General features: G+C 54.4%; 1 protein-coding gene across 2 annotated transcripts; it reads left to right on the forward strand.

The window, feature by feature from the left end:
- LGI3 (leucine rich repeat LGI family member 3) lies at positions 1 to 9,628 on the forward strand. 2 transcript variants are annotated; one of them, XM_030552104.1, is made up of 8 exons: positions 1 to 533; positions 3,222 to 3,293; positions 3,875 to 3,973; positions 4,217 to 4,288; positions 4,745 to 4,816; positions 5,340 to 5,509; positions 5,728 to 5,892; positions 7,075 to 9,628. In XM_030552104.1, the coding sequence occupies exons 1-8, from the start codon at positions 322 to 324 to the stop codon at positions 7,890 to 7,892; spliced, it is 1,680 nt and encodes a 559-aa protein (XP_030407964.1). In that variant the 5' UTR covers positions 1 to 321; the 3' UTR covers positions 7,893 to 9,628. The 2 variants fall into 2 exon arrangements, with proteins under 2 accessions (XP_030407964.1, XP_030407966.1); XM_030552106.1 differs by having other exon boundaries at positions 3 to 533; positions 3,875 to 3,946.
- The last annotated feature ends 323 nt before the right edge of the window (positions 9,629 to 9,951 follow it).

A 9,951-nucleotide genomic window follows, 5' to 3' on the forward strand; every position in this document is an offset into this window, starting at 1 on the left:
TGCACAGGCACACATGCTATTGCATGCGGCACGCTCACACACTTCCCATGCACCAGAGATCCTCAGCCATGATATCACTTAGACAAATCAATCAGCAGCAAAGCACTCCTGCTTCCCCCACCCTAGCAGTTGAGTGTGGTGCTCTGCAGAGAAGCATGATGGACTGTGGCATCCTCACTCCCAGGTTTGCTTCAGCTCTTCACTGCAGCTCTTGGGCTTGACAGCAAAGCCAGGAGAGGAGGGAGGATTACAGAGCAGAGCTGAAGCAACCGTCCACAGGGGGATTCTTCTCCTGCAGGGGACGGAGGCCAGGCCAGGGTGATGGCTGAGCTGCAGCCAGGGAAAGTGATACGGATGGGGCAAGTCCTTGCCTTCCTCTTGATCAGCCTGGCCTACCTCTGGCTGCCTGCAAGCTCCAAGCGAGCCCCCAAGCTGCCCCCGTGTCCCCAGAGCTGCTCCTGCACCAGAGACACTGCCTTCTGCATCGACTCCAAAGCGGTCCCCAGGAACCTGCCCCCAGAGGTCATTTCCCTGTGAGTATCATCAGAGCAGGAGGGAGTGGGTGGAGGGGGGATCACTGGGATGAAGAATGGGGTATGGTGGGGGAGGTAAGTGGGCAACGGAAAACTCTGCGGTTGGGGTTGAGGGAGATGGAGGTGGGGAATCCATGGGGTTGACTGAGCTTTAGACTAAAAGGCTGAGGGCCCTTGATGCTATCGGAGGGTTCCCAGAAGTCAGCATATTCCTTGGGGTTACATCAGAACAGGGTTGTAGTGGGTTTGAGATGGTGTATGTGTGAATCAGTGGGGTATATGTGTGCACAAATGTATGATTTGTGTTCAATAATAGCCCTCTGTGTGCATGCAGGTTCTTGTGTATGTATACTGTAGCTGCTTATTGGTATGAGACAATTGTGTGTGTGCATGTAAACACGTCGTCATGACCATGCTGGGTGTCTATACCTCTTGGGTGTATTTTTCTTTCTGCTCATGTTATGTGTCTGGATGTGCATCAGTGAAAGCATGTGCATGGCTGGGTGAGCATGTTGTTCCTCAGGTGTGGGGAGGTGCGCATACGTGCAGTGCATGTGTGTGTTGTGCAAATGCATTATGTTTATAAATGAGCAGGTTTGTGTCTGGAAGTGTGTGTCTCTGTGTGTGTGAATGAAAGCGAGGTGTATGAAAAGTAGTGTGTGTTGGTGCAAGTGCAGGAAGTGTGTGTGTGTGGGGGAGAGGGCTACACGAACACTCTCATCTGTGTGTTGCCACCTCCTTGGTAGCTCCTCAGCACAGAAATAGGCAGGCCTTTCCTTTCACTGTTTTAGTCACAGCTGATCCAGACCTAGCAATAGGTCCTGATTGCCCCCTTCGGCATGGCACCATCACCTCTCACTGACCTCAAAGAGCTCCTAACTGCCTGCGGGTCCCTCCTGGCCTGGCTGGGGTGAGAACAGGGAAGGAAAAGGAATGGTTTAATAGAATCTCATGCTCCTGTCACTGCTGTATCTCTGCAGTGACATACTGAAATTGACCCTTTGTAGATTGCCGGGGTGGTGTGGGGGAAGTGTGTGCATGTGCTTGGTAGGTGTGTGCGTCTAGTGCCCCTGTATTTTTTGTCTGGGGTTTGCATCTACTGTGTGGCATTTGTGTGTGTGTGTATGTGTCTGATGCTGGAGTGCGTGCATGTGAGAGAGAGTCCCTTTTTGTTTGCTGTGTGGTGCACCGCATGCTCCCCCTGGCTACGTCCCTGGTGGGGCCTGAGAAATTCCATAGGAACACAGGAGCTGCCAGACTGGATCAGACCCGAGGGCCATCTAGCCCAGTGTCCTGTCTCTGAGAGCGGCCAGCACCAGCACAATAGCAGATGGGAGATAATCTGCCTCCCACCCCCTGCATAACTCCAATCCTGATCTCTAATACAGATTGTCTGAAGCCCTGAAGCATACCCAACTTCTGCCCATCCTAGGCCCCTTGTCCTTGGCCTGTCCCCCTCAAACCCTAGAGCCCAGGCTGGGATGCCTGCTGACCTCATTCTTTCATTGTCTGCAGGAGCACTCTTCCTTCCTGCACACGCTGGCTCTGCTGCAGTCCATCCCCCTCGCCAGGGTGCTGGGGAGTGGGAGAATCAGATGATGCAAATGAGGAGCACCTGCTCCATGCTGTGGGTCCTGCATTGCATTAGCAATTCTGCCCCCTCTCCTGCCCCCCACACACACTGAGCATCACTGCCTCCATTGGTTTATTTCCAATCAGACTGCACTGGCTGGACCTGTCCCAGGCAGACCAGCTCTCTGCAGCGGGAGGCAGACAGGCTCCCTTTGAACACGCATGGCCCTGTCGACTGGACCTGCTGGACCTCCCTGGACCTACAGGCTGTAATTACAGCAAAAAAGAGAGAGAGGGCTCTTTAAATATACCTCCTCTACCTGAGGAGCAGAGGGCAGGTATAAACCTCCCCCTGGAAAGGCCGTACCTGGATCCAAGAGCAATAACTGGAACACGCCAAGCTAGGACTAGGATAACAGGAGACTGCAGATCAGGATTGAGGGGTGTCGGCAGAGCTGTGGCAGGCCCTGGGGCTGGGAGAGTAGGGGGGCTGTGGGCCAGCATTGAGGGGTGTTGGCAGAGCAACACGCGAGGCAGAGATGCTTACAGAGCACATGCCAGTTGAACCGGGCAGGAAATGCTTGTCCTCACCTGCAAGGATTTTCAAGATTTCTACATTTTCCCCATCCTGAATCAGGACCAAAAGTTGAAATCTTGAAAACGTTTGTAAACCAAAGATCGGTAGAAAATTTCAAATTGATTCCGGGGAAATGCATCATTTCAATTTCAACCTTTTAAAAAAAAACTTTTCCTTTACCATGCACTAAAATTTGGAAACTAAAAAACATTTTGACCTGAAAAACAAACCTTTTTTTCCTTCATTTGGAAAATGTCCAAAAAGGGGAGCCCTCGGCAATTTAAAATGTGTTTTCAAGTTTGTTCGGAAACGGGAAACCTGTAGAAACCAACCATCCTTCCCTGAGGGCAGCTTTGGTTTCTGTGAACGGGCATTTCCCCACAGAATCAAACTTTGCTGAAAAGTCCCTGACGGGCTCTGCACACTGCTGTCTGCCTAACTCCAGCCCACACTATCCTGCTGTCACTTCTCTGAGTGCTGAACACCCCATCCTCCTGGAATGGTCCTGAGCTTTTCTCTCCCCCTTTCCTTCTCCGCAGGACCATGGTGAATGCAGCCTTTACTGAAATCAAAGCAGCAGCCTTCGCTCACATCCCCCTCCTGCAGTTCCTGTACGTCTCTGGGTCTCTCCTTGGGATGGGGGCTTGTTATTGCCATGGCAGTCCCCAGGGATGGGGACACAGGCCTTCCCATACCCTGTGAGGCAGCAGGGGTAAAGGCAGCTGGTAAAGGCTCGGCAGAGTCTCCTTCAGGAGGCCTTGGAGCTGTAAGGTTTGATCTCCCTGAAAGCTGGGCCTGCCTGATCTAGGTGGCTGAATGGTGAGGTCATGGGAAATACAGATGGGCAGAGAAAACCTCCCCTCTATCTCCTCTCACCAGGACAAACCACAGGCATGAGGGACTACTCTGCTCCCCCACTATCCTACACGGAGGCACTCAGCCCTGTGCAATGGGAAGGCCTCCTCCACTCCATGGAACCCTCCCCTGCCTGGGCGTCGGGGGTTAACCCCTGGCCACGGCTGAGCTGCAGCAGGTAGCATTTGCACTCACACCCTGCATCCAGATTTCTGTCTCCTCAGTGCACCCCCAGCAGTGGGAAGGGATTCCCATCTCTGTTATTCTCAGCCTAGTACCCCTAATGCAGCCCAGCTGGAGAGCCCCCGGAGCTGATGTCTTACCCTTCTCTTTGCAGCTTACTGAACTCCAACAAGTTTACACTGATTGGGGACAATGCCTTCACTGGCCTCTCCCACCTGCAGTACCTGTACGTTCGCCTCTCCTTCGCACCAGGGTCAGCTGGAGGGAGGGGATGGTGGGAATTGGGAAGAGAAGGTCTTTCGGGGGGCAGGGGTTCCAGGGAGGGTGCCACCTCTGGTTAGGGTTGGGGGGTCATGGTATCCCACCTCATGGATGCTCTCCTCCCATCTGAAGGGGCCACCCCAGGAGAGAGGGGAGCTCAGTCCCTGGGGCTGCTTGGCAGCACCACCTCTCAGGGAGCAGAGGGCCTGACCTGTGTCCTCATTTTTCCCTGCAGGTTCATTGAGAACAATGACATCCGCTCTCTGTCAAAATTTACCTTCCGAGGACTGAAGTCCCTGACACACTTGTGAGTATGGCCCATGCCGATGGGCATGGCACGCTTGGCGTGGGCCTGTGTGTGCACCTAGCACGTCCTGTGGATATGGCATTCCCATGGTCATGCCACACCTCACAGCACTTGTGAGTTTAGCGCACCTCACCATGTCTGTGGGTATAATGTGCACCACAGAGCTTGTGGGTATAATATGCCTGGCATGCTGGGCACGTGCCTGTGGGGATGGCATGCCTGACGCAGTACAATGGGTCCATCTATTTGTGAGTTTCGCAGCAAGCAGACAACCTTGCCTCTCTGACTTTTAGGGTGGTACCTCCGCCTATCAAAGAAAGCTGGAGCTGTGGGTTGGGGGTTGCCACTGTGGACACAGTACTGGCTTCTGGGACAGGCCTTCTGCCCAGGGTCCGTTCGAAAGGAGGTGCCACTTTTCCTGGTAATATGTCTCTCTCTCTCTCTCCTCTCTTTTAGATCCTTGGCCAACAACAACCTGCAGACACTACCCAGAGATATCTTCATACCCCTGGACATCCTCAGTGACCTGTAAGGCCCCGCCCAGGTCTCCCACCACCACTAAGAGCCTGTTATTGAGGGAGCTGCTGTCCCATGCTCTGTAGAGCCAATGAGCAGGATATCAGAGCCCAGGAACCTTGGTCCTCTGAGCAGCCCAACCTGCTTCTCCATTCTCCTGCCTACCCCAGTGCCTTCACCCCACCCCTCCTGGCCTGCAGATCCAGCACCCAGCTCCCTAGCCATCTCTTCGGGAAAGGAAGATGTCAATATCCACATGCACCTTAGGGCTCTGTGGGCTCAGAGCACAGGAGGGAGAACAGAGGGGTGGGTCTCTTTAACGCGGCACGAGGGACTAAATGTGCTCCCCACCCACACACCAGGGTTGAGACTAGCTTCCCCCAGACCTGAATCCATTTCCTTCTCCAGGCCCAGACCATAAGCACATGCTTTGGGGTTCCCGGCCTTGTCTGTAGCTGCGGGGTGAGGGACGGGCGGTAGTGGGGTTTCATTGCTCATGTGACCAATGCTCCATTGTAAACCCTCCCCTCCGCAGGGACCTCCGGGGCAACGCTTTCATCTGCGACTGCAAAATCAAGTGGCTGGTGGAATGGATGGAGAGGACCAATGCCACAGTGCCTGCCATCTTCTGCAGCAGCCCCATCCGCTACCAGGGGCAGAAGATCTGGGACCTGGCCCTGAAGGACTTCAGCTGCATCACGACAGGTAGGAGTGGCTGCTGCTCTCACTGCTTCACAAGGCATGACTTGTGCTTGTTTAGCAGGCTGGGGCTGGAGGCAGGGGAGAGTGGATATGGGGCCACTTTCCATGGGCATGGTTGAAAAGTAAAGCCGTTGGTGATGCTGCCATGGCCAGGGAGCAGAGGGCTGGGTGCTATGACGGGGGTCCCCACTGCTGCCTCATCTTCATCCCTTCCCTCCCAGACTTTGTGGTGCACCAGGTCCTGCCATTCCAGTCGGTGTCAGCTGAGCCCTTTGTCTACAGCAGCGACCTCTATATAGCACTGGCACAGCCCAGTGCCAGCATCTGCACCATCCTCAAGTGGGACTATGTGGAGCGCAAGCTACGGGATTTTGACCACATCACTGGTAAGGACCAGCCATGCAGACAGACATCCTGCCATGGCCCTGTACTTCCCTGTAGGAGTGGGGCCTGAGATGGGAGACAGCAAGTCTCATAATAGTGAGCACTAGGAGAAACAGCAAGATCCTATCATCACCAAACAGCAAGATCCTATCACTTGTAATCAGTCTCTTATTGCATGAGCCATGAAGATGTACATGGCAGGGGGTAGGAAGAGGGGACATTAGCCTCCCTGGCGTGGTTCAGGGCATGGTTCCTGGGAAGCTGTGAGCTACCCTTGGGGTTTACAATGCAGAGCTTAGGGGCAGAAACACCTGGCAGTGCCGGGTGGTTCTTCCCACTCCCTTTGGGCAGAGGCAGGGAGTGCAGATTGCAGGAGCTGCATCCTCGCTGTCACAGCAAAGCAACCTGGAGCCCCCTTCAGATTCAAGGCCAACAGCAGAGTGCGTGCATGCGTATATGGGAAAGTCTCCAAGTGTTTGTGTGCATATGTGAAAGTGCTGCTGTGTATGTATATGTGAGTGGTTATAGAATCATAGAAATGTAGGATTGAAAGGGACCTCCATAGGTCATCTAGTTCATGTCCTTGCACTGAGACAGGACCAAGTAAACCTAGATCATCCCTGACAGGAGTTTGTCCAACCTGTTCTTAAAATCCTCCAGTGACGGGGATTCCACCTCCTTCCTGGGAAGCCTAGCCTAAGAGAGGGTTTGGATTTTCCATCACTATGCAGGTGTGTGCACAAGTGTGTGGTATGTGTCTCTGCAAGCAGGTATGCTAACGCTGCTCACCTGGGACACTCTCCTCCACTAGCTACTGGAAACTGCTCCAGAGCTATTCCACATGGACATCATCCTTCCAGATGGGCACCAAAATCCAGTCCAGGTTCTTCTCCTCTCCCCGCACACCAGGAAGTGCATGTGTCTGTGACAGACACAGGTGAAAAAGATCTTCAGTCCTGATAGGGAGAGGGAACCCTCAGCCTAATTCATTTTGAGTATGAAGAGCCGGAACTGGATTTCTCTGCCCACCTGGCATGGGCTCTGGGTGCATCACCGAGAGGACAAGAATCTGGGCTGAATCTCTGTGGCTCTGGGTGCAGACTATGTCTGATGCGTGCACACTGTGCACTGGAGCAGGGGGCCAGGGGCCTGCCCTGCTGACTCTGCCTCTTGCCCCCTTGCAGCTCATTCGGCCGTGTACTGCAAGCCCATCGTGGCCCAGTCACAGCTCTACGTGGTGGTGGCACAGCTCTTTGGCGGTTCCTACATCTACCGCTGGGATACCAACGTGGACAAGTTCATCAAGATCCAGGACATGGACAGCAGGAAGATCCGCAAGCCCAATGACATCGAGGCCTTCCAGATTGACGGTGACTGGTACTTTGTCATCGCCGACAGCTCCAAGGCCGGCTCCACCAGCCTCTACCGCTGGAACCAGAATGGCTTCTACTCCCACCAGGCCCTGCACCCCTGGCACCGCGACATCGACGTGGAATACGTGGAGAACGAAGGCAAGCCCCGGCTCATCATCTCCAGCAGCTCCCAGGCCCCCGTCATCTACCAGTGGAGCCGCACCCAGAAGCAGTTTCTGCAGCAGGGGGAGGTGGCCGAGGTGATGGATGTGCAGATGGTCAAGCACTTCAAGTTCAAGAAAGACAATTACCTGTGCCTCAGCCGCTACATCGGGGACTCCAAGGTGGTCAAGTGGGAGGGGCAGCGCTTCACCGAGCTGCAGACCCTGCCCTCGCGGGGCTCCATGGTCATGCAGCCCTTCCTGGTGTCCCAGCGCCAGTACATGGCACTGGGCAGCGACTTCTCCTTCACCCACGTTTACCTCTGGGATGAGGAGAAGCAGAAGTTTGTCAAGTTCCAGGAACTCTCTGTCCAAGCCCCCCGGGCCTTCCACTACGTCCCCTTGGAGGACATGGACCTTCTGCTGTCCCCCAGCTTCAAGAGCAGCACGCTGGTCTACAGGCATGTTGTGGTGGACCTCAGCTTGTAGGGGAGTTCCTGCCACCTGTCCAGCTCCCTGCCTCACGCCTAGACACTGTGCAGAGAAAATGTTCTTCCACTTGCAACATCCTGGAGCCGGGGACTCCAGCACACTGCCTCGCCTCAGGCTAAGGCTTCCTGTCTGTGCCCAGGCGCTGCCCCATTGCCATATCCATGGACAGGTCCAGAACATACACATACTCACATAGGCCCATGAGTCCCTGCATACCCAGCACACATTCCATCCATGCACTCGTATTCAGGAGTGTATACTCACCACAGCCATCCCTCCATAGATAAACTCATACGCATACGCATACGCTCTCCAGCATCTCATACACATTACATTCCTGCCCATAGCCTCCAGTGAGCGTACACTCCAACACCCCCATGGACATCCCTTCACAGTCTCCTAGCCATACCATATGCATCTACACTCACACTTTACATGTCCATGCAATCCCTGTGCACCCCATTAACAAACACACATTCTTGCACCCCTTAGCCTCGCGTCCATCTCCCCACTTATATTCATGCCCATATACTGCTGTGCATGGACAGCCACGTCCATGTACACCCTCAGATCCATGCCTGTTCACATCCACTGTGACTACTGCACCTTCTGCGCACACCCAGCTACTCCCGTGTGCACATTCTTATCAGCAAACCCAGATATGGTGCACTGGCGGTGCACCACGCCTTGCTGCGTCTCCCATCCACCGAGTCACATGCATACATCCCTGTATCTGTAACCCCAAACCCTCCCTGCAGCTCCCTCTGCACACATGCTCCTGTCCCCATACACAGCGCAGGGGAGCAGGCCTGGAAGAAGAAAGTCCCTTGTTGTCACTTTTCCCGGACTCTTCCTGAAGCTTCTGCCGCACTTCCTGTAGCCATCACCCATGTTCACACTGTAGAGACACTACTCTGTGTGGCTCTACCACTCCTGAGACCACTTGACCCCCTTTGGCTCCCGCAGCCACCTGGCAAGAGGGCTCTCTGGAAGTGTGCCCAGTGGCAACCTCAGCCGAGATCATCCCAGTGACCTCTGTGAGCTGCCTTCCACAGCCTTCTGGGAGCTAATGGAAGTATAAAGGCGCCCTTTGTACCTCCCGCACTTTACTGCAGTGAATTGTTTTGCTTCCCTCCAAGCATCTTCTCTCTGTCAAGCTGCAGGGGGCAACATTGTCTGGTGGTTAGTGTAAGGGACTGGGGCTCAGGAGTCCAAGCTTGGCTTTTCCACTGACCTGCTGTGTGACCTTGGATAAATTGCTGTGCCTTAGTTTCCCCTTCTATAAAAGGGAGATATTGTTTCTCACCCTCCTTTGTGATCTGCAAACAGGAAGAGCTATCAGCATGTTAGCTACCAAGTCTAGCGCGTGAGCCCGGTGTCTTGGGCGCATATATCCCCATGCACAAATCCAGGGTCAGTGGAGAGGGTCAGAGAGCACACACTAGTGCACAAATTTAGTGCACGTGCCCAATACACCATCCTCATGCATATGCACCGGTGCACAGTCCCAGAGCAGAAATCTAGTGCATCTGCTCCAGTGCACTATCCCACTGCACAAGCACCAGTGAGTCTTTCAGGCCAGACCGAATGGCAGCTAAAGGGAAATGTGCCTGTGCTACTTTGTCTAGTGTTTGGATTTCTATCCTGCCTTTCGCTTTCCATGTGCTTACATGCAGGGGCGGCTCTAGACATTTTGCCGCCCCAAGCACGGAGGGTCCGCTGGTCCCGCGGCTTCGGCACGCCTGTGGGAGGTCCACCGAAGCCACAGGAGCAGTGGACCCTCCGCAGGCAAGCCACTGAAGGCACCGTGCCTGCCACCCTAGCGGCGACCGGCAGAGCACCCCCCGCAGCTTGGTGTCCCAGGCACACACTTGGAGCGCTGGTGCCTGGAGCCGCCCCTGCTTACATGGCTCAAGTTAAACAGAAATGCTGACAGCCACAGCAACAGGGAGTGAAAAGAGAGACTCCTCCACAGAGTCACATGTCTCATACAAGAGGGACTGGAGAGAAGGAAGCCAGGGGTTTCTTGAACTACCAAGGTTCAGCCCCCTCAGCT

This window comes from Gopherus evgoodei, chromosome 2 (genome assembly GCF_007399415.2).
Source record: "Gopherus evgoodei ecotype Sinaloan lineage chromosome 2, rGopEvg1_v1.p, whole genome shotgun sequence".
NCBI lineage: Eukaryota > Metazoa > Chordata > Testudines > Testudinidae > Gopherus > Gopherus evgoodei.